At 48.3% G+C, this 27490-nt stretch overlaps 4 protein-coding genes across 6 annotated transcripts in view; 3 read left to right on the top strand and 1 right to left on the bottom strand.

Moving 5' to 3' along the window:
• The first annotated feature begins 761 nt into the window (after positions 1-761).
• nr1h4 (nuclear receptor subfamily 1, group H, member 4) lies at positions 762-16602 on the top strand. 3 transcript variants are annotated; one of them, XM_086207623.1, is made up of 10 exons: positions 762-899; positions 1437-1598; positions 6425-6802; positions 9026-9166; positions 10416-10558; positions 11621-11719; positions 12004-12103; positions 12180-12326; positions 14724-14837; positions 14932-16602. In XM_086207623.1, the coding sequence occupies exons 2-10, from the start codon at positions 1502-1504 to the stop codon at positions 15168-15170; spliced, it is 1458 nt and encodes a 485-aa protein (XP_086063749.1). In that variant the 5' UTR covers positions 762-899; positions 1437-1501; the 3' UTR covers positions 15171-16602. The 3 variants fall into 3 exon arrangements, with proteins under 3 accessions (XP_086063749.1, XP_086063750.1, XP_086063751.1); XM_086207624.1 differs by lacking the exon at positions 762-899 and adding an exon at positions 5179-5320 and having other exon boundaries at positions 1459-1598; XM_086207625.1 differs by lacking the exon at positions 762-899 and adding an exon at positions 5183-5320 and having other exon boundaries at positions 1464-1598.
• Positions 16603-17416: 814 nt separating this feature from the next.
• Positions 17417-20803, bottom strand: c1qtnf13 (C1q and TNF related 13). Its single transcript, XM_086208059.1, has 2 exons — positions 19632-20803; positions 17417-18806 (listed from the first exon to the last, which is right to left on the bottom strand). The coding sequence occupies exons 1-2, from the start codon at positions 19669-19671 to the stop codon at positions 17743-17745; spliced, it is 1104 nt and encodes a 367-aa protein (XP_086064185.1). The 5' UTR covers positions 19672-20803; the 3' UTR covers positions 17417-17742.
• ube2na (ubiquitin-conjugating enzyme E2Na) lies at positions 20546-25409 on the top strand. The gene is made up of 5 exons (XM_086208060.1): positions 20546-20650; positions 20874-21034; positions 23624-23870; positions 24172-24312; positions 24864-25409. Exons 2-5 carry the CDS (start codon positions 21005-21007, stop codon positions 24908-24910), a joined length of 465 nt encoding a protein of 154 aa, XP_086064186.1. The 5' UTR covers positions 20546-20650; positions 20874-21004; the 3' UTR covers positions 24911-25409.
• An 815-nt stretch (positions 25410-26224) lies between these two features.
• Positions 26225-27490, top strand: part of nudt4a (nudix (nucleoside diphosphate linked moiety X)-type motif 4a) — a 10601-nt gene continuing 9335 nt past the window's right edge. Inside the window, exons 1-3 of the mRNA XM_086207615.1 lie at positions 26225-26297; positions 27269-27437; positions 27469-27490. The exon at positions 27469-27490 is cut by the window's right edge and continues 94 nt beyond it. Coding sequence (XP_086063741.1) covers positions 26225-26297; positions 27269-27437; positions 27469-27490 — 264 coding nt within the window. The remainder of the gene's footprint in view (positions 26298-27268; positions 27438-27468) is intronic.

Here is a 27490-nt window from a genome sequence, read left to right as displayed (position 1 = left end):
ATGTCCTCAATTTCAAAGTGTCCTCACTCTGGTGGTTAAATACGTATTGTAGTCCTCACTATGTAGCAAGTACAAGAAAACACACACACACACACACACACACACAAACACACACACAGAGCGTAGCAGCCAATGGCAAAGGTTCTGTTTATTTCACTGAGCCTGTCTGTTGACTCAGGACGGCCTCTTTGGATGGAGCAACAGCCCATCAATGATTAAACTATTGTTTTTGGACAAATGAAGGATTATAACGCCAAGGAGAGTTTGATTTGTTGCCATCTCGGCATGCAGACAATCGAGGCGACGTGTGCGCCAGTTTGAACAAATCTGTACTGCACATCGCAGCAGCGTGCGAGGAGTTCAAGGACTCCTGATTGCCATGTAATCGCCTTTCTGGGTCCACTTCAATTTATTTTCATAATTGTAAAAATATATTGCAGAAGTTCAGCGCTGCGGATAGTGTCACGTCACTACTGAGCTGGTCCAGGGTAGGTTTGGACGTTCTCACACGTTCTCACACGTTCTCACACGTTCTCACACCAATTGTGTGCGTCATGCTAATCACTGCGTGTTCCCTGTGTGTGTGGGTGGGATTGCTGGGGAATTCATGTGGCCGCTTCTTGTCTTGGTGAGATAAAAAGGGATTTTTTTTTGGAGGAGGGGGGGGGGGGCGGGTGTTTCGAGGGGTGGGGGTGGGGTGACATGGACAGGGATGGACAGTTTAATTAATAACCACCATCCATTTCTCCCTGACCCAGCCAGTCACACATGCTCCCACTGGAGCCCAGACACATGCAGCCTCATTAGCAAATATTAGCCAACACTGATGGAGCTGTAGCTGACAGCGGGGAGGTTGAGGCTGAAGAGGCTCACAGTGAGGATCGTCTGGCCTGGATAAGGTAAGGACTACAGGACGGAGAAGGAGTTGGTTCCAGGTCCACTGGGGAGCAGATCAGGCCGTGTCTGTGGTATGGGGAGAGAGGTGCTGTGGGGGCTGCAGGAGCCAACTCAAGGATCTCTGTGGGCTGCTCTGGGATCTCAGGGGAAATTACTCACAGTTAATTTGAAAAATGTGACAGATGATGAGCACAAAATAATCATTACACATCGAGGAAGTTAAGAGAGGGGACTCACACGCTCTTCTTCAACTCAGATTCCTGTTTTCTTGGTGAAGCTCTTGTGCTAGCTTAGACAGGAGGCTTGTTACAGCATGTTCAACAACTTAAAATAGAAAACCCGCTGATCTCGTGTCAAGTAAACATGAAGTGTACGATGTGTACGTCTGTCAGGAGGCCTTGCGGCTCCCTGCAGGCTCGACTTCCCGTCTCATCCCTTGTGGTGATTGTCACACACTCATGATTGATGTGTCGGAGGCTCCAGCAGCTCTCGACGGGTCTGTACCACCACCCTGAAAGCCCATGTCCTGCTTGTTCCAGGAGTGAACAGAGACTGGTCCAGTTCTACCCGTGTTCCCTGACCTGGTGCTTGAGAACCCTCCTGAATGAATGAGTGGGTGTGCCCCGACATCAATGTGGTGGGACCGCTGCAAATCCCACCCAGCGATGAATTCTCCATCCCAGAGAGCTCCCACTTGTTTGGTGAGTTAATGGAAAGACAGAACACTTGCATGTACTCCACGCTGGAGGCCAGGAGGTTCTCACAGGAACGCCAGCACTCACATTTGCTCAAAATATGCACCCGCGAACCAATAGAGAGGCAATGGGGATCCTCTGATGCAGCAACACATGAGCCAACTCATAGGTGAGAGCGTCAGTTTATGGTGAGTCACTGACAAAATAATGTGGTATGGTAAAAATATCGGTATAATCAGGTTTAGGTGAAAAGCTCGTGAAGGTCTGGGTTGACGCTGGTTCACACAGTTCTGTGAATGCCACTCACACACCCGCCTCCTGTGGCGGCACCAAGCAAAGACACAGCTTGGGTTGATCACGGTGCTAAAACTGAGCAACATCGAGTCAGGCACGGAGACACATCGGCCTGGACGACAGCGGCGTGGCATCGCTATTGTCTGATGTCACGAGGCTAAAAAATCCTACATTCTTATTTGAAGGTGGGCGTCAACCGCCAAAGTTCCTCCCCAGGTAAAGGTGACGGTCTGCTGTGTTTGTCACACATCACCTTGGAATGGATTCACCTCGGTAGAAGGCGAGCAGGGGAGTTGTGTAAAGCTCAAACCAAACCAAACATTTGTGAGAGACGCCACTTCGTATCGGTGACCCTCCTCCCGCTTGAATTTAAATAATTCATTCACGTGACTCTCCTAAGTCCAGATGTTATGGGATCAGGATCAAATGATGATAGTTTAACGAGTCATTGCATGTGGTTTGTGTGACACTCAGCCGCTTCTTCCACAACAAACATCGATGGGAAAAGAATCTTTGGGGCCACGATACGATGGATGGGGAGGAAGGTAAACATCAGAGGGTTGCAAAGAGCCATCAAATATTTGAGTGCATCGACTGAAAAGGAAAGACTTTGGTCTAAAAATACTCAGATGCTGATTTGAGACATCCATCCATCATCCATCCATTCATCCATCATCCATCCATTCATCCATCATCCATCCATCATCCATCATCCATCCATCATCCATCCATTCATCCATCATCCATCCATCATCCATCATCCATCCATCATCCATCATCCATCCATCATCCATCCATTCATCCATCATCCATCCATCATCCATCATCCATCCATCATCCATCATCCATCCATTCATCCATCATCCATCCGTTCATCCATCATCCATCCATCCATCCATCATCCATCCATCATCCATCATCCATCCATCATCCATCCATCCATCATCCATCATCCATCCATCATCCATCATCCATCCATCCATCCATCATCCATCATCCATCCATCATCCATCCATCCATCATCCATCATCCATCCATCATCCATCATCCATCCATCATCCATCATCCATCCATCCATCCATCATCCATCCATCCATCATCCATCCATCATCCATCCATCATCCATCCCTCCATCCATCCATCATCCATCCATCCATCCATCCATCCATCCATCCATCCATCATCCATCCATCATCCATCATCCATCCATCATCCATCCATCCATCATCCATCCATCATCCATCCCTCCATCCATCCATCATCCATCCATCCATCCATCATCCATCCATCCATCCATCCATTCATCCATCCATCATCCATCCAACATCCATCATCCATCCATCCATCCATCCATCCATCATCCATCCATCATCCATCCATCCATCCATCATCCATCCATCATCCATCCATCATCCATCCATCCATCATCCATCCCTCCATCCATCATCCATCCATCCATCCATCCATCATCCATCCATCCATCCATCATCCATCCATCATTCATACATCATCCATCCCTCCATCCATCATCCATCCATCCATCATCCATCATCCATCCATCCATCCATCATCCATCCATCATTCATCCATCATCCATCCCTCCATCCATCATCCATCCATCCATCATCCATCCCTCCATCCATCATCCATCCATCCATCATCCATCCATCCATCCATCATCCATCCATCCATCATCATCCATCCATCATCCATCCATCCATCATCCATCCATCCATCCATCATCCATCCATCATCCATCCATCCATCCATCCATCCATCATCCATCCATCCATCATCCATCCATCCATCCATCATCCATCCATCATTCATACATCATCCATCCCTCCATCCATCATCCATCCATCTATCATCCATCCATCGATCAATCCATCATCCATCCATCATCCATCCATCATTCATACATCATCCATCCCTCCATCCATCATCCATCCATCCATCATCCATCCATCCATCATCCATCCATCCATCATCCATCCATCCATCCATCATCCATCCATCATTCATACATCATCCATCCCTCCATCCATCCATCATCCATCCATCATCCATCCATCATTCATACATCATCCATCCCTCCATCCATCATCCATCCATCCATCATCCATCCCTCCCTCCATCCATCCATCCATCCATTCATCATTCATCCATCATCCATCCATCATCCATCCATCATCCATCATCCATCCATCATTCATACATCATCCATCCCTCCATCCATCCATCCATCCATCATCCATCCCTCCATCCATCATCCATCCCTCCATCCATCCATCCATCCATCCATTCATCATCCACCCATTCATCCATTCATCCCTCCATCCCTCCATGTTCTCCCTCCTCTCCTGTTCAGGGTGGTGGGGGTGGAGCCTATCCCAGCAGCCTTCCCCCTGGACAGGTCACCAGTCCATGGCAGGGCCAACACATAGAGACAGACAACCATTGGCTCTCCCAGCCACGCCTACGGTCAATTTAGAGTCTGGATTAACCTGGTCCCTCTTGATGTCTTTGGACTGTGGAGGAACCTGGAGTACCAGAGAGAACCCAGCAGGAACAGGGAGAACATGGAGACTCACCCAGAAAGACCCCGTGCTGCAGCCGGGGCTCCACCCACAACCTTCTTGATGGGGGGCCACAGGGAGGACCACTGCTCCACCAGGCCATCCTGATTTTGTGACATATATTTGGCAAATATTGAGAAATAAAGGGGCAGTTAACACAGACGGGATTAAATCTGGAAATATATTTTTATATTTGTTGGACTTTAAAGAGTAAAAGAAGGCAGAGACCTGGAGCAGGTTACTATTTGAGCACTGCTTTAAAACCCCCGTCTAACATGATGCCCCAAAGTAATAAATGATACCAATGTGCAGACAACTCCTTGGAGCTACGACAAACACAGACATACAGACATCCATTCCTGTAACGTTCCATGGAGATTGGTCTCCGTAGAGACCAGAACAGGACATCTCCCACTGCTCTGAAGGAGATGCAACACCTCGACTCCACCTGCCGGGCCAGCCAGCAGTAAAACCTGCTGACCCGGGACCTGCACAGTAACTATGGACGCCGACTGTACAAACAGTAGCTGTCACCTGGTTCCATCCCCGAATCCAGAGGTGACTTCACACATTATCCAGCTACTAGTAATAAAGAAATGTGACTGCTGGGTTAATGAGTAGCTGTGGCAACCTTTGTGCCCACTGGGATTTCTCAAGCAGACGCCAAGTAGCTCAGTGCCTGATGTCTGCTCTTTTTCATTCTTTTGTCTTAGAAAGAATGTTGTGACTGAAGGAAAAGGACGATGAGTTGCTCTGCTAAAACAAAGCCTGTGTGTTGCGATCAGAGCGTTTAGTCTCTGAATCGTCTGTGTGGTGTCGCAGACGCGGCCATGGTCAGAACCAAGTCTTCCAGAGGTCAGTGGTACATGATACTTTCCAGTATGTTGTTGTTCTATTGAGGAAAACTTAAATGTCTGGGAACATTTCAGTTTAGCAGAGGGTGGACGTGGTGTTTCCCAGGTGAATTGTCACTCCTCTGCTGTTCAGGAGTCATTAATTTGATGTTCTCACTATCAAATTCACTTCAGTGGACCAACCTGTTTGGAGTTACATGGAACTCTAAAAGACACCGTGTGCTCTGTGCAAGCCAGTTGTTAATCATTCATGGGTTTACAGTATGTGTTGTGGGGGTTATCGACTGCGGCTGAGGCACTTTCTATCCTGAGCTTCTCCAAAACAAGAGGTTTTCCTCATCTGAAGTAGGGTTTAATATTTGCGCAGCCTAAAAAAACAGAAACAAACCAAAATCCCTTTTAACTCTAGAAGCTAGAATTTGGTGCACTGGAGAGATGAAAGAGGACGGATGAGTGTTTGCTCTTTGTAATTGAGAGGCAGAACCAACAAGGACGTTGCTCACAGACGCTCAGAAAATCCAGTGTTGCCCGATGCTCCAGCAACATTTGTGCTAACATCGTCCTCGGGAGCCTCCATTGGTGTGTTGAATGAACAGGTGGAGCAGTGGTCCCCATGGTGGTCCCCCAGCAAGAAGGTTGTGGGTGGAGCCCCGGGTGGAGCCCCGGCTGGACCCCCGGCTGGAGCGCGGGGTCTTTCTGGGTGAGTCTGTATGTTCTCCCTGTGCTCCGCTTCTCCTGTTGAGGGTGGTGGGGGTGGAGCCTATCCCAGCAGCCTTCCCCCTGGACAGGTCACCGGTCCATGGCAGGGCCAACACATAGAGACAGACAACCATTGGCTCTCCCAGCCACGCCTACGGTCAATTTAGAGTCTGGATTAACCTGGTCCCTCTTGATGTCTTTGGACTGTGGAGGAACCTGGAGTACCAGAGAGAACCCAGCAGGAACAGGGAGAACATGGAGACTCACCCAGAAAGACCCCGTGCTGCAGCCGGGGCTCCACCCACAACCTTCTTGCTGGGGGCCACAGTGAGGACCACTGCTCCACCGTGCTGCCCCTGTTCATACCATAAATGTAAAATCCTCTCTCATGGTCTTGTTCTGGCAGATATTCTGGCGGATCAGGGCAGCCCTCTCCTGCAGGATCCAGACCTAGTACCCTTCAGCAGCTATTCCAGCATGCAGTACCCATACATGGAGCCAACAATGTCCACCACGCCGTACTACTCCAGTCAGAACTACTACCCTCAGTACAGTGGAGACGAATGGTACACACACACTGGGATATATGAACTGAGGAAAGGACCCATAGAGGTCGGCTATGATGGCGAGAGGGAGGAGCTGTCTGCTGCGGTGCCTGCTGTGTGCAAGAGGACTCGGCACATGTCACAGAGTGGACGGATCAAAGGGGAGGAACTGTGTGTTGTGTGTGGAGACAAGGCCTCTGGGTACCACTATAACGCTCTCACTTGTGAGGGCTGTAAAGGTGAGAGGACAGCACACAACAGGCCAAGCCACAAAGCTCCAGCAGTAACAAACAACAACAAGAAAACGCGGTCGTATCCTGTGAACCAGGGTAGAACACTGATGTGCCATCACAAGCTGATTCAGGGGTGTTATGGCAATGACTGGGATGCTTGAGTCCGTATTCAGTAGCGTTCCAAGGACCAGGCAGTAAATTCACATGGTCAATACATCAAATTCAGCTCTGACGGAATCATCAAATGATAAACAGCCAACGTTCACATAGAAACAAACAAATACACAATCGCTCACGGAAGCTCTACGTCTGTAAATTGCTCAGATGTCATGCTAATGCTAATGGAACCCAGCGAAACAAAACTAGCATGTTTGGAAGTATAAGTCTGGTTCAAGAACAAATCCGGTGGTCTGGGCGTGTCACGACGGGCTGATTCAGATGGGGTCATTTGGGAACTGCTCACCAACTGCCATCAAACAGCAAAAGAGAGGAAGATTCTCAACCCATGACACAGACCCCTGTTTCCATTTCTCCTCCTCCTACTTAAAATCTGTGCATGCATAGCGAAGACGGTGATGGCTGCCATTGCTCTGCTTTCAGTTAATGATGACCAGCCTCTGTCTGTTGCTCAGGAAACAGCAGAAGGATCTTCTGGTCTGGCTTACATGGTTGGCCGCCATGGTGTGACATCATAATGTGTTGAGTTTTTCTGGGTTGTAGCTTCATCTGCAGGTTAATTCTTACCGTGTGTTGGTTTAGCATGTTAGCATGCTAACATTTGCTATTCAGCGCTAACTGCTAAGTATAGATGAGGATGATGGGATTATGGCACAGGAAAACCAGTGAAGCAGCAACTGGAGAACTGATCAGTTTGATGGCAATTGATCCTGTGAGAGACTGATATTTCCCTCCAGGACCATGAGGGTCTTTCCAAAGCAGAACCTCATGGTCCTGTTGAGATGCTTTCAGTCGCGACCATCAGACCTTCCACCATCTCTCGAGCAACGCCAGTGGTTAAAATTGAGTCACATGGTAAATGACGCGACTCCTCCCCTGGTTTCAATGACGCTGAATTCACTGTGATTCCTGCCAAACCACGGGGTGAATGGATGAGTGTAATTCCACACCACGAGCTCGGACAATGCCAGGGGTGCAGCAGCTGGCCCAGCTTGCCGTTTGACTGAGACCAGGTTGAGGTCCAGCTGGCTCCTGCCTGGTTCTGCTGCCAGATAGGGTTCCCTCTCCGCTGTCGGCTGTACAATACACCAGCAACATGAGCTCGCTTACGTTAACGCATATCATTGTACTTACAATAATGATCTATGTTAGAATGTGTGTGTGAGCGTGTGTGTGTGTGTGTGTGTGTGTGTGTGTGTGTGTGTGTGTGTGTGTGTGTTTGCATGGAATGGAAACTTGCCAGCTGAGTTCACAGGGTTGCCTCTGAAACATCATTAGACGAGGCTGCGAGGGAAGCTGTCATTTATGGATTCCCTTTTAGTTTAAACAAAGCTGATGATGATCAAGTCGCAGGGAAAGCATCAGCATACTTGGATCTTATAAATCCTTTAATGACAGATTGTTAGCACTATTTTAGAGCTGCTCAGGTGCTGTTGTCACAAAACCAAACCTTTTATCACAATGACACTAAGACCACATAATTCCCTGTTTCAGATTAAAAGGATATTTCATCCAAAAGTGTATTTTACCTTTCCAGTCCTCACTAACAGGAGTCTTGAACTCGCAAAGATGTTTTTCCTTCCTCCCTTATTTCTTTGGGACTCCAGAATGCAGGAAGACAACAGCAAACTGACCACAAACATCAGTTTACAAACTCTCAAATCTCTTCATTCAATCGTGTCCACAAGAGTACTCAAAAAGTTTAAATTGGGCCGGAACCAAGCAAAGAACAACAGTTCTGCAATGCTGTGAATGGGAGGGAAGGCGTGTGAGTGATTTGGTTAAAGTGAAGGCGCCAGCGGGCCACGCTCGCATCAAACCAGGACTTTTACTGTTGGTTTGTTTTGTAGCTGCAATCAAAGTGTTTACAGGTGACTGAGCCCATAACTGAGAGTTTGTAATCGGGGGTTTTTGGACAGTTTTGCTGTTGTTAGCTTTCAATGTCCTTCAGCCTCAAGCCAAATATACATGGCTGGTTCCTTCTGCAACCACCAAACGGTCCAAGCATCCATTCCTTTATCAATGCTGCCTTGTTTTACCCTCCATGTTCAGGTTTCTTCAGGCGAAGCATAACAAAGAATGCAGTGTACAAATGCAAGAATGGCGGCAACTGTGAGATGGACATGTACATGCGCAGGAAATGCCAGGAGTGCCGACTGAGAAAGTGCAAGGAGATGGGCATGCTGGCCGAATGTGAGTACCTCTGACGGGTAAGCGAAAGATATCACTATCAATCATACGCACGCACGTCGGAGCCGGCGGCTGCGGTGGGTCCTGGTTCTACCAAGACGTGGCCCGCTGAAGTTCCCAAGGAGACTGAGAGTTGCCCTCCTCAAGTAATCACCTAAGTCATTTTTTAAAGTTTTTCAGAAAACACAAAAAACTGGAGACAGAACATCATAAGGAGTTGATTCAAGCAGCAACAAACAAAGATGTTGTCAAAAAATGACTCAGGCTGTGGTTTTAAGAAGGTGCCGATAGGATACATCAGAAGCAGCTTGAGTTGCTGCTCAGTGGGAACTTGTGAACGTGTAATTCTTTTATTACCAGAGGGACTGGCTCTACGAAGAGTAGTCGGTTAAAATAAGACAGATACTGTTGCTCATAAATAGTGCAGGCAAGTTGTGATGAATATTGCATGAATATTGCAGGGTGGCAGACACTGACGACTGCTGGCGTGTCAGGGACTTCTCCGGCTGAATGTCCTCTAAAGGCACTGAGCCTCATGGAAGCACATTGTCGTGTTCCTCTTCAGTTTCATGCCTTTTTACCTTTTCAACCAGCTTTTACAGCTGTACAAGTGTCACGTCATTTTCATCTCGTATCACCAGGAAACATTAGGAAACAGCCTGCACAGACATGTTGTAATTGAACACGCGTTCCTACGCAGCAAATCTCCATAACTGACAGCCCTCAAAATACCATGTTCATGTATAGATACGATGGAGAGGCCCGGCTCCATTCATGACAATGGAACCAAAAAGACCTGAGCTCCTGCCCCCAGAGAGATGCTAGCTTATTAGCTGGTGGTGTTGCTGGTGAAATGAAAGAGTCTGACACAGCAAAGAATGAGAAGAAGCGCTGCCTCAGCTGTGGGGGCTCACGGTTTTCCCTTCATCCTTGAGTCTACTCGGATATTCGTGTCATATTTAGAGAAATCTCTTCAAGGCAGTGACCTTTGACCACCAAAAATGTTTCAGTTCATCCTCGACAACCCAGCAACATAACGTCTATGAATATGTCCATGAATAATAAATATCCAGTTGCACTGAGTCACATGTCACGTGGGTGATCTAAGCGGAACTAAAGACTTTTCTAAAGTGGAGCAGCTGTTGATATGTTTATCAGGTGCTGTTATAGAAGTGCAGCTCCAGTAGTAAAGATAAAAATGTACAGCTTTGGTACTGAGCACACAAAGTGACGCGCTCCTCGTTGCTGGCAGGCCTGCTGACAGACATCCAGTGTAAATCCAAACGTCTGAGGAAGAACACCAAGGGCTCTCCAGGGCGGTCGACGGGAGACGAGACCGAGGGCGCCGACAACACAGATAGCAAACAGGTCACCTCAACCACCAAACCGGCAAAGGTAATCACCCGTTCTTTTCCGGCTTGGACGGTGTTGCATGTCTTTGCAGTTTTTGAAAAAGAGTGATACAGTAAATCCTGTAAAAGTGCTTGTTCAACCTTCTCTCTTCTTCTCCAAGTCTGGTCTGGAGCTCAGGAAACACCACATACACACACCGACTCTTTCATTTTCACTTGGGGTGAAGGCACCTGTAGACGTAGGTGTGATAGTGGTCTGGAGGTACAGGACTGATGAGCATGAGACACAGTAAGGTAACACGTCCCTTGACTCATGAATTCAATTCTGTCCAGAAGTTACTGTTGCTAGGCAACAAACAAACCAGAATTAAAGCTTCACCGGACACGTTTGAAAGCTGGATCTTTGAATCATGTGCCATTATTAGTTCATAATGAACTGGAGCTACTCACATTCTCGTAACACCTTCTAGAAACTACTACGATAAGTACCAGTGGGACTAGAATACCAGTGCCAGCTAGGCTACGTGGATACAGAATATGAATATCTGCTGTAAAGGCAACCAGCTGCTGTTGCCTCGAGGCTCCAAGTGTGACTGAAGAGTCAAGCAACGATCGCAGTGACTTCCTGAGCTGGAGCTGGAGTGGTCACTCTACCTGGGACACACCTGAGCTTGGACAACCTCCATTAGGAGTGGTGTGGGACGCAGAACCCCAGGGAAGATGGCGTATTTAATTTCCACAACAATAAAAATACTAAACCACTCAAAGCATAAATGAGTTAACAAGCTCAGTATCTAACGGGGCAATAAAGACACCGTTAAAATAGAAATCTGGCTTACGTCCACAGTTTGATTCAGTTTGCTACTTCCTGATATGACACATCTCTCCACCGATGTCCCATGAATTCTGTACATTTTTTTAGATATCCTAAAAACAAACAATAACCCCATGTTACTCTCTCACTCACACACACACACACACACACACACACACACACACACACACACACACACACACACACACACACCTTGACAGCAGTAGCAATCACTGATTTTGTCTTTTGCCACTATAAATGTGTTGCTTTTTGTTTTCTTTTTCTATCAAGGAAAAGGTGGAAATCACCCAGGGGGAGCAGGCGCTGATGAAGGTCATCGTTGAAGCTTACAACAGACATCAAATTCCACAAGATGTCGCTAAAAAACTGGTATGTAACCCCTCAGATCTCTTCACGTCTCCCCCAGTTCTTACTTGCAAATATTCCCTTTTAGAAAATTTGACATTAAAATATGCAACAGATGAGGTAGAGAATGTGCGTGTCACATGACTAAAGGAAGTATCAGCTGATCACAAGCTTTGACCTCAGGCATGTTGAGGCCTCGAGAGCTGATAGAGTAGCACCTGCGACTGCGAGCAAGCATCACGTCCTGCTGCTCGCGTTTCTGCGTCTCACTTGATTTAATGAGTCTCAGTGGCATTCCCCCTCCTCAGCTTCAAGAACAGTACAGCGAGGAGGAAAACTTCCTCCTGCTAACAGAAATGGCAACAAGTCAAGTCCAAGTTCTGGTGGAGTTTACTAAGAATATCCCAGGTATGCGTTCCTGCTGCTCCCATCATTTATCATACAAGGGTTGAGAGATGTCATTGGCAGTCTGGTGTCCTCACAGGCTTCCTGGCCCTGGATCACGAAGACCAGATCGCGCTGCTGAAAGGTTCGGCTGTGGAGGCCATGTTTCTGCGCTCTGCTCAGGTTTTCAGCAGAAAGATGCCCAGCGGACACAGTGGCGTTTTGGAGGAGAGGATACGCAAGAGCGGTGAGTCATCCTCCTTCGCTGGGAGGAGAGAAACACAACATGTATGTTTTTTCTACATTTGAAACCCATGTACTCTTAAGCTGGAACAAGAATGTCCTGCCTCTTGACCTTCAAGCGTCTTCACACACATGATGATGGTTCCGCCTCTGGTCAAGCAGCCGGTTCCAGTCAGATCCTCCATGCATAATTGATCCGCCTGATCTGTGTAATGCAGCTGGGACAGTTACCTGTTGATCCCTGCTCAGGTGTAAGTCCCCCCTGGCTGCAGCTAACCTGGGTGTGTGTGACCTGCTGGCAGGCCAAGAAGAGCATTCGAAGATAAAAAGATCTCTTTGAGGGCATTGAGTTTGGTTTGAATTATTAAATCAAGCCTCACATAAACGGCTCCTGCTGTGGAGAAGCAGAGCAACAGCGAGGGAGGGAGGGAGGGAGGGAGTTCTTTGCCTCGGTGGTTTAAAGGAATATTTTTCATATATGTGAGGTGTCATCATGTCAGCCAGCTTGGACAGCTCGACAGACGCTACCAGTGATGGCAGGAGTGTGTGTGCGTCACTGGTCCCTCGGCGCTGCTCTGGTGTGAATGGTGGGGATAAGAGATATTCACACTGAAGGCCAGTCTGGGAGAATCAGGGAGCAAAGCTGTCTGAGGAGACTATTGTTCCCTATCAAAACATCGAGAGTTCTATTGTCTACTTCTCTCCCTCTGAGCCCCGCTGGCATTTCTGAATGCTTGATGATGCGTCCAAGCAGCCAGACATCCTCCACTAGCGAGAGGAGGCTGGACAGTCACAAGTGTTGCTAATGTGCTCGAATCCAAACATTTGGAATCGTATTCAGAAGGTTGAGTGGTTTGGAGGCAGTGGGACATAAACATTCCTTACCACTGAATCAGAGACGAGATGAGGTTATATTCATCAATTAAAGTGCATTAATTTACACTGGAAAAAAGATCTCTATTGTTGTTTTTATCGCTTTGATTTGTACAATTGTATAACCAAGAAATGATGTCAAAGCTAAAGGCAGCGTTCATTCTGACATGTCATTAAACATGGCCACATTCCATTTAGCTGGAATGTGGCCAACAGGAAATATCTCCTGGTTCCTCCACCAACAGGAAGTGGTCATCTCCTGGTTCCTCCCCCAGCAGCCAATAGGATCGCTCCATGTGATTGTGGCGATTGAACCAGTAAATCAGCTCTGGTGAACAAAAGTTGATGATCTTCCAGGTTCAGTTCATCAAGATCATCTTCACTAATGAACCCTCTGATGATGCTGGAAGCCTGGATGCTACGGTTAGCAGTGCTAAGCTAACGTTAGCCTAGGAAGGAGCTACACCAGGGTCACATGACTTCAAGGTCACCACCACTAAGCTTCAGGCTTCTTGTGTTTCTCCCTGATGACCTTTAATGACCTCCATGACCTCTGTAGGCTCCTCTAGACTCTTGTTAGCAACCCAGGTTTTTAAGACTCCACCACTCCAACATCCACCGGTCTGGTGTTTACTGGTGGATCTGATGTAGAACTGAACCTCCAACACCCATCAGTCTGGTGTTTACTGGTGGATGTGATGTAGAACTGAACCTCCAACACCCATCAGTCTGGTGTTTACTGGTGGATCTGATGTAGAACTGAACCTCCAACACCCATCAGTCTGGTGTTTACTGGTGGATCTGATGTAGAACTGAACCTCCAACACCCACCAGCGCGACTGGGGGTCTTCATGTCAGGCTTTTAGCTGAAAGCCGACTCAAACTCTGAGCGAGAGATGAGGGGGCCAGATGTTGCGTTACTTGACCTCAGTGTAATCCAGCATCGCTGCGGCCTCTGGCCTGTTGTTTAATAGTTAGCTTGTGTTTCATCAGCAGTGATCCTCAAGATGTTCCAGGATGTTCCACATGAAGAGCCCCTCCAGCTGATCCTGGAGAGGGAGATGCATGTCCTGTAAATCGCTGGTTCATTTGGCTGCTTGCCTGCCAGATAGTGACTGTGCTGTTTGTGACTTCAATTTGAATTTCAAAAGCAAATAGCAATAGTTAGCTGTGACACGCGGTCATGTGACTCAGCGTTTGGTGTGAAAGAAGTAGAATCAGAGGGGCCTTTTGGCAGGTTCTGGCTCCCAGTGCAGCCTGAGACGGGAGACGTAGTCTGGTCCCCAATGTTCTATCTCCTGATACAAGATTGTGGTAGTGAATACAAAAACACTCGTCACATTGGCAGTTGCTCATTGGAGAGGAAACAGTGGACGTAAAACTGCAACGCTCAACATCAGCACTCAAACTTCTTGATTTATAAGAACAAATACGTGTTGTTTGTATGAAGAAGGCCTCATATTTCCCTAAATTCTGGGACTCTTTCAGTCATCATGAATACATAATTGCACGTTTGTTGTTTCTTCAGGTATTTCAGAGGAATTCATCACACCCATGTTCAACTTCTACAAAAGCATCGGTGAACTCCACATGCTGCAAGAGGAGCAGGCGCTGCTCACGGCCATCACCATCCTGACACCAGGTGAGTCGCTCCAGAACTGGTTCAAAACACGTGTTCCGTCCTGGCTTGTGGTGCAATTGTGTTTACGTAACCAACGGGCCGGGTTCTCCTCCAGATCGGCCGTACGTGAAGAACCAGGGGGCCGTCGAGAGACTTCAGGAGCCGATGCTGGATGTGCTAAGGAAGCTGAGTGTCCTGCATCATCCGCAGGAGCCGCGGTACTTTGCTCGTCTCCTGGGCCGGCTAACAGAGCTGAGAACACTCAACCATTACCATGCAGAGATGCTCACATCCTGGAGAATGAACAACCACAAGTTTACCCCGCTGCTCTGTGAGATCTGGGACGTGCAGTGAGACACGGGGAGAGCAGAAGCAAGCGTTTGGGGGGTGGGAATGCGGACATTTCATCTTGCAATAAAAGTTTGGTCCAGCCTCTGTGCATCTGTGTCTGTTAGATGATGGACGTCTACAGGAGGAAGTTCACACACCTGACGACCACTGTCCCCACCGGAGTCGTCCCTCATCACTTTTTACTCTACTGGTCCAGTATTTTTACACATGCATACCAAAAGTCTCAACGTGGTCATCCGGTGTGAGCGTGGTCGTCCGGTGTGAGCGTGGTCGTCGGGTGTGAGCGTGGTCGTCGGGTGTGAGCGTGGTCGTCGGGTGTGAGCGTGGTCGTCCGGTGTGAGCGTGGTCGTCCTGTGTGAGCGTGGTCGTCCGGTGTGAGCGTGGTCGTCCTGTGTGAGCGTGGTCGTCCTGTGTGAGCGTGGTCGTCCTGTGTGAGCGTGGTCGTCCTGTGTGAGCGTGGTCGTCCTGTGTGAGCGTGGTCGTCCTGTGTGAGCGTGGTCGTCCTGTGTGAGCGTGGTCGTCCGGTGTGAAGTCAAAGGCCTTAATTAGAAGCTAGAATACGCGTGAAATCGTGGCTCAGCTGGCATGAGGTCTTCGTCACTGATTAGTGGCGATTGTGCCCTTAAACTGGAGAAAAGGGAAACATTTGACGCTTTACGTAATCCAGACTTGAATGATTTCATTCATTCGCCATCTTTTTACATGCCACAGCCATGTTTCCTGTCCTCTCTCTGTTGTGTATTGAATTCTTGTTATTTTCATCGTATTGTTGCGTCTGTCATGCCCCTTTCCTACTGGCTTACTTGATTCTTAGCGTGTCTCTTGTGCTCCTCCAGGTAAACCTGAGGATGTTTTGCCCTGTTGAAAAGCACACGCATGCTGGTCAGAACATGCTGGCGACTTAACTCAGGTGCCAGCCGTGTTTGAATAAAGGATTTTGAACTTAACTTTCCTACCTCGGACTCATCACAACATCAACATGCCTCTTCCTGCTTTTACACAAGCGTGCAGGGTTCTGAGCTCACGTGATCGAGGAGGTCCAGAGGAACATTTATTTACTATCATGTAACTATCCAGTCTTTCCCTTGCTGAAAGGTGGCCCTTCCATTACATCATATAACAATTAGCTGCACTCCAAAAAACAAATCTTGCCAAGTAGTTTGTCAAAAAAAAAAACCATAGTGATTTTGTCATCCGTAATAAATAAGAAATAATCTATCATTGGAGAAAACACAATTATTTCTTGAACTAAGGCTATGTTCTGTCACAAGCTTAACTGTGAAATGATTCTGTCACATTCATGATCGTGAGATTGTTATCCCAGATACTCGTCAAACATACCTGGCTCGTCTGCTGTGTGGAACGTCAACGTCTCATGTTCTCACATGCTTTATTTTTTCAGGATATCAGGACTCAAGGAGGACCATAACTGTCCATGTTTAACTAGCTTTCCATTATTAAAGAAATCCTAACTATTGCTGTTGGCAGTTTTTAATGAATCCCATTACCCGTGGGAATTAGCTTGAATTCTTAATGTCTGAGTTCTATTTCCTCATTTTTAAACCTTGTGCTCCGGTACAGAAGCCTGTGACTGTGGATCTGTTCGGTTTGGTAGGAGAAGAACGTGCAGACATTCCAGCTATGCAGAAATCATCCATTCATCCCTCCATGTTCTCCCTCTCCTCCTGTTCAGGGTGGTGGGGGTGGAGCCTATCCCAGCAGCCTTCCCCCTGGACAGGTCACCAGTCCATGGCAGGGCCAACACATAGAGACAGACAACCATTGGCTCTCCCAGCCACGCCTACGGTCAATTTAGAGTCTGGATTAACCTGGTCCCTCTTGATGTCTTTGGACTGTGGAGGAAGCTGGAGTACCAGAGAGAACCCAGCAGGAACAGGGAGAACATGGAGACTCACCCAGAAAGACCCCGTGCTGCAGCCGGGGCTCCACCCACAACCTTCTTGCTGGGGGGCCACCGTGAGGACCACTGCTCCACCCACAACCTTCTTGATGGGGGCCACAGGGAGGACCACTGCTCCACCGGGCTGCCATGCAGAAATCACCTGGACTTTATTTACAATCATGGGGATGAATTCCAGAAGAATTAATGTCCTACACTTTACATTTAATTGTGATCAGATGAAGATTCTATTTTTAATGTATTGATTTATTTAGGAAGTTACACCAGCTTGAAAAGACAAGTCTCCTCTTTACAACGGTCCTCCAGTCATGCAACGATGATTTGTACATAAAAAGAATATTGAAGTCAGTCAGTGAACAAAAGTCCACTTTAATACATGGTGATGAATACATTATATAAACATAAATAATACATTTCCTTCTCGTGGCAGCTCACGAGTATGCACATTGGTGGCAGAGTTGTAGCACAGCGCCATCTTGTGGAGAAATTTATAAAATGTCTCTGAAATGACGTCTTTGTTTTCTCAAGAGATAAAAAGGTCACCATAGTAAGACTTCTTTAATTTGGTTTACACTTAATTCACGCAGACACGACCTAGAGAGTTTCTATAAAATGACAGTTCTCCTTCTTCGACACAACAATGGCTGAGGACATTTAGAGAGGAGTTCTGTCCTGATTTGAGGGAGGGGGAAGGGGGTCTGCCTCAGGATACACCAGGAAGCCGGAGAAGGTGGTGTACCTCCCCTGGTTGCTGTACACGGCGTAGCGCTCCTCCTGTTGGCTGTACAGCCAGACGCGGTCCCCCCGGCGCACAGACAGCAGCAGGCTCTGACTCTGCATCTCGCGTCTCTTGGACGTGTCCTCGTCGAACACCATGGCCTGCACTTCGCCTTTCCCCGTCATCAGCTTCACGGACACGGCCTTACGAGGGTGCTTCCCCACAGTGAAAGCAAAATAGTAGGCCCCCGGGAAGTGGCAGGTGAACAGGCCTGACGACTTGTTAAAATGGCCCCCGATGTTGACATACTCCACGTCAAAGGTCAGAGGGCGCTTTTGCTCCAGCTTGCCACTCTGACCTATGAAAGTGGAGGTCCGAGCCACAGAGAAGGCGGAGCGTGGCTGCTCCGGGGTCCAGGGTTGCTTCTGAGGGGGGCAGTAAGGAAGGGACGGCCCTGGGGGAGCCAGGTGGTTGCTGATGTAGCTGGCTGACGGGGCGTCAGGATAGACCAGGTAACCAGAGAAGGTGATGTAGGGGCCGGCGTTGCTGTACAGAGCATACTGAGGATTCAGCTGTAACAGCAGCCAGACTGCGTCCATCGGCCTCAGGCTGATCATTAAGCTCTGGCTTTCAACCTTCCTCCCTTTCTTGCGGTAGTCATCGTACGCCATGGCCTGCACCTCCTCGCCATTCTTCACCAGTATGACGGACAGCATTTTATTTGGAAACTTGCCCACAGAGAAGGAGAAATAGTAGGCTCCTGGAATGCGGCAGAGGAAGCGACCGGTGTCCGGGTTGAAGTCCCCTCCGATGTTGACCTTGAGCCTGTTGAAGGTCACCACCCTCTGCTTGCCCCCCACTATGCTGGTGGTGTGCGTGGCGGAGAAAGCCGAGCGCAGGCCCATTGCCACTGGGGGGGGGTTGATGGGGGAAGCTGGTTTGGAACAGATGATGATGATGAAGAATAAACACGGCAGGTAACTGCTGGAGCTCCAGGAAACTGAAAAGAAACAATGTCACATAAATCAAGTATGTTTCTGTTTGACAGGCGAGTGAGCTGCCCCCCCCCCCCCCCCCCCCCCCCGCTCGGCAGCAGCGCCTCTGTAATGTGGCTGATCTTGTCTGTTCTCTCTGTGCACTGAGACAAGGGCCTAGATTAGCTGCTGGTTCATCTGGTCCACTGTGAGCGGAACAATGGAAAGTTTTGGGGAGTTGCTGAGGTGGGGCCTGGCAGGACAGTCCCAGCAGATCATCCCCATGAACCTGCGGCGTTTTGGGGATTTTTCTCACGGATTTTATTCGTTTTAGTTCCAGAATTTCCAAGCTAATTATTGGTCTAACTTCTGTTGGAACAGCTCTCCTCCTCTCAGAGGAATGAGAACAATCACAAGAACCATGGAGGAACTTATAAAGTTTGGAAATGTGCAGTTATCAAAATTCACTCAAATCAAATCTGTCCAATGGACCTGAAGAGGCGTCGCCATTGTCACGCCAGCTTGATGATAAGGTTGGATTCACTCCTGGCGTCTCCCTCCTGTTGCCTGAAATATTTTACAGAAGACTAATAAAAGATCATTTCCACCACAGCCTGGTTGGAGAACGTTAATAACACAATTGAGAAGATGATAACATAACAATGTAATTCTCACTGTTGAGTCGAACCTAACAGACTTTTATTTATTTACTACAAGTCAGTTATGCTAAAAATCTTCATCCCGACAAGTCCTCACATTAGAGGGGAAATAAAAGGCGATGGATTCGAGCCCCGTCTCTGTCCTTGATTGTGTACTCAAAAACAAATTAATGTCAAAAGGGTAAAACCCACCTGCTGGGCTCTGGTGGGACCCAGTCCATGTGGGCGACATCCTCCTCTACTTCTTCTTCACTTTTTGAATATCAAGTCCCGGTGAGGTTTTTTCCAGTGAGGTCCACATGACAGGCCTGGCTCCTACAGGGACTCTGCTTTTGTCCACAGGCGTCCCCAGGAGGAGGAGCTCCACACTCCCTCCACTCCACAACCGGCAGTGACCTCAGAAACGCTTTAAACAAAGCTTTGCTTATTTTGCAAAGGAAAGTCTTCAACCTTTGTGCCGTTGTTGTTTTGTCTAAACTTGGTAAAGTAGCACCAAGTTTGGCTGCTTGGGGAAACGAGTGCTAACACATGAAATCAGGAGAAGACACATTCCAAATGGCGCCCGCCGTGTTTGTGGTACTCACAGTTGTTGTGTTTGCATTGAAATATGGAGGAACATCTCTTTGCCATCCACCTCCATCACTACATCAACATCTAAATTCTCACACTTCAAAAACATCTGGAAAGGTGGCTTATCACACTTGTTGGATGTGACAGCATTCAGGCTCAGTGCGTTCACATGCGCTTCTCTGGAAATCGGTGCTGAGTCCGTCTTGTTGATAACTGTGCTGTCTGCAGGGTTTAGTCTCAACTGTTTAGTTCCTCCTGTCTTGACAAATATGTGCAGCGACTCTTGACTGCTGCTGCTGCTTCAAAGCAGAAACTGCAGTCTTTAATTTGTGGAGGATGACGGGAGTTACATGACGCGTTAAAGTGAACTCTTCCTGAATGTCAGCAACGCTCCATTAAAGCTCGGAATCCAAATTGGTTAAAATAAATAGGAAAAACAAACAAAGTCAAACATTCTCACAGATGGGCTGTATACACAAACACAACTTCAGTGTTGTGAAGCTGATGTTACAGTAATGTGTGACGTCAGAGAGTGCGACAGTCGAACCCTCGACATGACCATGGATTGATGGCTCTCTGGTCACATGAACTGACACAACATGGAGGAATTTAGAGGAGCAGACGGAGGACAGTCGCGATGGGTTAGTAATTCTGGGTGAATTCTGTAAGCCTCAGGTAGAACATCCACTGAGGGGAACAGATTGGTGGAAGCACTGGTAACAGTCACCAACCGAGAGAATCAAAGGGCACGAGGCTGTTCTCCCCCAATGTTCTCCAAATGTTCCCCACTGACTCAGTTCCTATGGAACCTGATTTACATCAGACGAGATAACAGTTGCACTGCTTCCTCCCTTTCATTAAAAGCCATGACGCAGAGGACACGGAAGACGTGTGTGTGTGTGTGTGTGTGTGTGTGTGTGTACGTATGTGTGTGTTGTCAATGCCAACGACGGTGAGAGGAGGCGCTGAGAGCTGAAGCCCGCATTTAAGACAAGATGGCAGGACTGCCCCGCAGGATCACGAAGGTAAACATCCCCCACTTCCACCGGCGGCGTGCTGGACCTTTCTGCCCCGACTGCGGCTCGGTACACACGGTCTAAACTCCCCAGGGCTCTGCTTGTTCGCCCGGGTACAGTTCGGTGTGCTAACGTTAGCTTCCAGCTTGCTAACCTTAGTTTTCTAAAGTAACTTCCGTTTCGCTCCTGTGCGAAGACGCACCGAGGCGCACCGGACTGAGATACGCCACCAAAAACGGGTCAATGTACATGTTTTGAGTAACCGGGAGCGGGAATGTGAGGAGCCTGGAGCAGCTGCTGGGAAGATTGTGGTGCTGGCTAACCAGGCTAACTAGGCTAGCATAGCATATGCTAGTGTGTTAGCTTGGGTTGTGTTGGATGGAACGGGACCCCTCGCCTAGCTAGCGTTCCCGGTAGCTCTCGGCTGGGGGGGGTGCGCGCGGTGGTTTGAATTCGTATCGGGATTGAAAGTTAGTGACGTTATCAGGCGAGGAGAGGGGGCTGAGTGGCACCGTGTGGATGTCGGTGTGGCACCGAGGAACCCGAGCAGCTGCGGCAGACACTTCTTGTGCAGACCCGCACGACCGCGGAGTTGCAACAGTTGGACGCGGAGCAACTGAGCCGCCCGCCGGGCTCACGGAGAGCAGCTGCTGGGGTCGATTTATGGTCTCATGGGAAATGAGACATTGTTTGCTTTTCATTTCTTAAATGTAGGGCGGCGTGGCTCAGAGGTAGAGCGACCGTCTAGCAACCAAAGGGTCGCTGGTTCGATCCCCACTTCCCCCGGTGACCATGTCCAAGTGTCCTTGAGCGAGACACTGAATCGCTAATTGCTCCTGATGGCCCTGGGATGGACCTCTCACTCAGTGTCAGCTGGGATGCCCCCCCCCAGACACACACACAGATGAGTAGAAAATGGAGGGATGGACTATTGAATGCGGGTGTTTCACCTGGCCAGTCTTGAAGGAGCCGGGCCACCTGTTTCTTATAATTGTTTATTGTTTTAAGTTCACTCAAATTATAATTTATTATTCAAAGTTGTCACCGTTAAGAGTCGCATGTGTGACCCCTCAGCTCCAGATTACTGATGTTGTGAAGTACACGCGAACAAGCAAATGCTCATCTTTTTCTTATTTATTAGTGTTTTTTCCTCAAACATGAATCGGCTCTGTTTTTTCCAGCTCTAAACGCTCTGTTTTTGAAACAAATGCAGATATTTGGGAGTAAAACAAGGCAACATCCTGTTTGTAAAACACAAAGCTGCATTCAGCAGAATAGAATAAAGAATCAGAAGGACGTCGTACCTGCTGAGGCTGCTATGAGCATGTGTCCAGTGTCTCACCTCATTCCACGGATGTACGTTGTGAGCAGCATTTTTCTGGTTTATTGTTCATTCAGATGTTTGTAAAAGTCTCATTTTCAAATATGAGCAAGTGATGGTGTATTTTACGTGTGATTGATGACCCAGACAGGTACGGTTGTAAAAGAGTTGAGTGTTTTTGTATTGGAGGACGAGGAAACGGACGCGTCACAGGTGAGAGAGAGCAGACGGCCCCGGTGGGAACAGCGCCCGGCCGAGCGAGCCCTTGAGCCCTCTGAGCGTGTGACCGCGGCTGGGAGCCCCTCTTCCGTCTGTGTTTTCTCTGCATGGTTTTGTCTGTGGGTTATCTCAGGCATGTCAGGAATTTCACTCCCAGTAGCTTTCAGGAAAACAGCGTCAAAACCAGAATGGTGGCTTTACTGGTGTCAGTTGACGCCTCTCTTCTTCAGCCGCGGTCATATGGAGCTCTGCTGCTGTCACTCTAGTAAGTTAGCAGATATTCGAGGGTGGGGGGTTCTCACAGGCGCAAGGAGGGACGAGGATGAACAGGTCAGGAGGAGTACTACGTTGATGAAGGTGGCTTCTGTAGGACGAAGAGTGGATGGTTTCCTTGTTGGGGGTTACGTTTAGGTGTCACTCGGAGGTCCGTAGACGTGTACAGTTCATCAGCTAGAGACCCTTCAGCAGCAACACTCAGATGAGTGACGCGCTACTCGCCACGCAAGAACACCACAAATATCTGCCCAATCTGGCTCGCACACAAGCAAAAGGCTCGCCACCGTAGAGCTCCACAGAAATGAAGCGTTTCATTCTGATCAGTGAGTTGAGGCCTCGGTCGGTGATGCGGTGGCGGTGTGGGACCCCTGCCCCCCCAGCTGCTGCTGCAGTGTGAAGGGTGTGCGAGATGTTTTCCTGTGGTGTGACGGCTGGCTGAGTCAGTGTCACCTCTACAGGAGGGGGACCCACTGCACAGACGGTCGTGATGCACTGATAAGGAATGTGTTGAAAAAAGAAACAGGAAGTGTGGGCCATCTTGTGCCTCATTGGCTTTCTTTGTGTTGCATCCCCTTGAAACGAAATCAAAAAGAACTTGCATTTGTTTTGTGACTTTTGAAACAATTGTCAAACAGCGCTTTTCAGAGCAGTAAAAGATCAACTAAAAAACACTTAAAGTCCAAATAAACACGTTTTATGACATGTAAGCGTCTGATTTTGTCCAGGCTGAACACACATCAACACATTGCTGACATCATCTTCCTTCTGTTCTCGTTCTCCAGGAAACTCAGCGTTTGCTTGCAGAGCCTGTCCCAGGCATCAAGGCCGAGCCTGATGAGAGCAACGCCCGCTACTTCCATGTGGTCATCGCAGGACCCCAGGACTCCCCTTTTGAGGGGGGCACTTTTAAACTTGAACTGTTTTTACCAGAGGAATATCCCATGGCAGCTCCTAAAGTACGCTTCATGACCAAAATATATCACCCCAATGTAGACAAGCTGGGAAGAATATGTCTAGACATTTTGAAAGGTAAGTGAAGGTCCCTGCTTGTTGGACTGCACTTTTCCGATGCCCAGCTGATGAATGTGTGCTGAGGGTTTTGCCCTGGAGGGCCGGTTCTCTCCTGAGGGCTCACACTGATCTCCTGCCCCAGTGGTGTTGTCGGTGCCCTGTGTTACTGCAGTGCAGCCTGGGTGGGCAGAAACGGGGAATGAAGTGAATAATCTAGCTGCCTCCTCCTCACTGATGCTCTTCAGTAGCTTGCGCTCTGGTTTGCCCGCTCCCGTTTCATTCCTTAGCCCCTGCTCTCGTCGGTGTTTCTCTTCTCCAGATAAGTGGTCGCCAGCCCTGCAGATCCGCACAGTGCTGCTATCAATCCAGGCGTTACTAAGTGCCCCCAACCCTGACGATCCTTTAGCTAATGACGTTGCAGAGAAGTGGAAGTCCAATGAAGCTGAAGCCATAGAGACAGGTGAGTCGGTCAGGTGCAGAGGAGGCTCCCTCCCCCCCGCTCAGAGGTGAGGTTTCATACTGGACGCGCACGCGTTCTCATCCCACCGTCCACACACACGTCAGTAAGACAGCATTTCCAGTAAGCTCACATTTTTCTCTCTGTACAGAAAAACCCCACTAGCTTTTTATGCAGTATATATGGATTTGACTCTTCAGTGGTACTGTTGAGAATTTTTAAAATTCAAATTAAAAAACTAGATATTCTTTTTTATGACATCTTTTTCACACTTTTCAAACCTTCCAATGACCCCTTGACCCCTATTGATGAAGATGTCGTCAAGCTGAATCAACACACTTCTTTTGAGGTTTTTCCTTTAACTTGTTACCCCTGCGTGTCAGCTGACGTTTCTTCACCTTTCGTTAGAATGGTAGGATGAGTGGAGCCCCCTGGGGTGAGATGCGCTCATTGCAACATTAGCAGCAGCCAAGCTGAGGAGTCGGGATTTCTGGTGTTTCTTGTTGATGCGGGTGCGTCCTTCTGGTTTCACGTCTTGTTTTTGTCTCCCGCAGCCAAGACATGGACCAGACTTTACGCTGGAAACAAGAACCAAGTGTAGAGCAGCCTGCCAGGTGGAGACGCACACGCAAGTCCTCGTGTTCAGCCAAGACCTCCTCTATTGCTATTAAATGACACAGTCTAAAATTTAAAAAAAGAAATATATATATATATAAATACATATATATATAAATATATATATACATATATATATTTATTTATATATATATATACACACACATATATATACACACATATATATATACACATATATATTTATTTATATATATATACACATATATATATATAAAATATATAAATATATATATATACATACACACACACACACCTGAATTTATTGTAAAGGGAAACCCACTGTCAGCAGTGGGTGATTTCCGTGCTCTCCAGTCAGAACGACCGGTCCAACTCACTACAGTTCAGATGCACAGCCAGAGGTCTCCCATCGGCTCACCTGGCTTTCTTTGAACATTGAATTTCTGCCAACTGCTGCTTTAATAAGCGGGATAAAAGTGTGTGTTACGCCCCACTTTTTTTTTTTGCGTGGGTGGGTGGGGGTGGTGTGTTTGGGGGGGCCGGAGCAGTGGATGATGAGGGAGGGATGACTGGCTGATGTGGTCAATATGGTTTCCTTTTTTATGTTTCTTTTAACGTTGTGTTCTTGTGTCGCTGTTTATTAAAAGCAGCTAACTACTACTAGCCCGCTGCACCGTAGACCCTCGGCGGGGGGGACCTGGTTGTCCTGTGTACAGTAGATGGCGTGTCATAAACGGTCGTAGCTCTACTTCTTGTTTAAGTCGCACCTGGAACGTATTCTTGACTAAAACTGAGCTTGCTACTATCACATGACCGTTTTTAACCACTGTTAGTGTAGACTCTGCTACGTCAACTGTGGGGGGCAGCGGGTTGGGGGGCGCTGTGGACCTTTCCTAGTTATCTAGTCTCCTGTATGTGAATCTGTCCGGCTGTTCTCGTACTAACCACCTCACAGCTTTTTCCCTCCACCTCATCATGGCTTCCCGCTACCAGACTCAGTGGTTCCTCTTCCTCAAGCATTTTTTTTTAATCGCACACAAGTTGAATTTGAGGTGTCATTTATTTAACTGTGAGTGGGGGTGTGTGGGCGGGGCCTGCGGGAGAGGAGGCTGGAGGTGGCAGGATCAAACTCCAAAACACTCATTGAAGGCTTGTTCACGTTCTTTCCAATCATCAGTGGAGGTGTTCGGCTCTCCAGATGCTATGAAACAGCCCACCGCATTCTTTTGTTCTGTAAATAAAATCTGTTGATTAATAAACCGTGTCTGGAGTTAATGATTTAACAGTTAAATCAAATAATCTCGTTTTAAGATTGGCACTCATGCGCAAGGCCAGTCTGGACGGCTCCAGCGTTCAGGCTCCTAATGGAGGGAACCGGACGGTGCTGTCAGGACGTAATCATGAGCCCCAGGGGATCCAGACCTAAAGAGACCCGGTTCACTCAGGTTAAACTACCATCAGCTACCGTGACTGGCATGAGTTTGGAGTACCAGCTGTTAAAAGACCTCTAGAAACTTCATCCATCTGCAGACAGTTCCTCTGGAGTAGTGAGTCTTTAAACTGCACACTAACGGGGCCGTAGGTTGCGACTGCAGGACTGGAGTATTATTTTTGTCATTTTTTCATGTATGAATTCTTTGAGTCCCTGTCCCTGTAAATGGTCTCAGAAGACCGACTCAGGAGAGGGTGGACATTAAAAGACAAGGATTTCGACATGAGTCACAGTCACTCAGGTGTCTAAAACGGTTTCAGTGTAAACAGAGGGAGGCTAAGAACCCTGAGGACTGAGTATTCCAGGGAGTTGTGTGTGTCCTCCGCTAGAGGGAGACTCTGAGCTGCGAGTGGCTTTAGGTCTGACGGGGAGGGGGGGGAGGGGGGGGGGCATGTGGGCTTTCGTGGTTGTCAAGTCATCCTGATAAAATTTACAACCGAACACCCTTAAATTCTAAGATGCAATACAAAAAGAGACAGAGAATGTTTGGCTTCATGTGTTCATCTCCTCCATACCTGCCCCCCCCCCCCCCCCCCAGGTGTAGTAAATAATAATGATGGACCTGATAAGCAAAAACACACAATCACTAAAAACTTACTTCTTATCAAACGTGGTTGTAACTGAACCGGGAAACTCAGATGCGTGTAGCTGCCTCAGAAAGCGTGTGGACGCCTGACTCCTGTTTCATGGAGGGAACTCGGCACGGTGGTGCCGTTTTGGCCCCCGGCCCGCCTCTCGGTGTCAGTTGTGGCCCCCCAGGGGAAACCGTTTGTGCAGCCCTGCTCCAGCGGCAGCCAGAGGGCAGATCCCAGGTCAGCTGGCAGCCGCTCGCCCGCCTCTGATGCGGCTGGGTTGAATCATGCGTGTTGACAGCGGCTCTTAACCACCATGCTGGGCGCCGAACGCGAGCAGCTGCCGCCTGTCACTGCCTCCTAGCCGGGCACGAAGCCCCCATCCTCGCTCCCGGGAAGCGGGACTATGTGAACCAGCTCGTCCGGGAATACTGCCGGGACACCGCGGACTCTCAGCAGCTTCTGAACGGGTTCGTTCTACGGTTCCCTGCTGCTGCTCAGCTGGTTCGGATCCATTTATGAT

The sequence above is a fragment of the Aulostomus chinensis genome, chromosome 7 (genome assembly GCF_037954235.1).
Source record: "Aulostomus chinensis isolate RoL2024-O1b breed Wild chromosome 7, RoL_Achi_v1.0, whole genome shotgun sequence".
NCBI lineage: Eukaryota > Metazoa > Chordata > Actinopteri > Syngnathiformes > Aulostomidae > Aulostomus > Aulostomus chinensis.
Note: the sequence above shows the minus strand (reverse complement) of the source record. Positions and strands in the feature narration are given on the sequence as shown.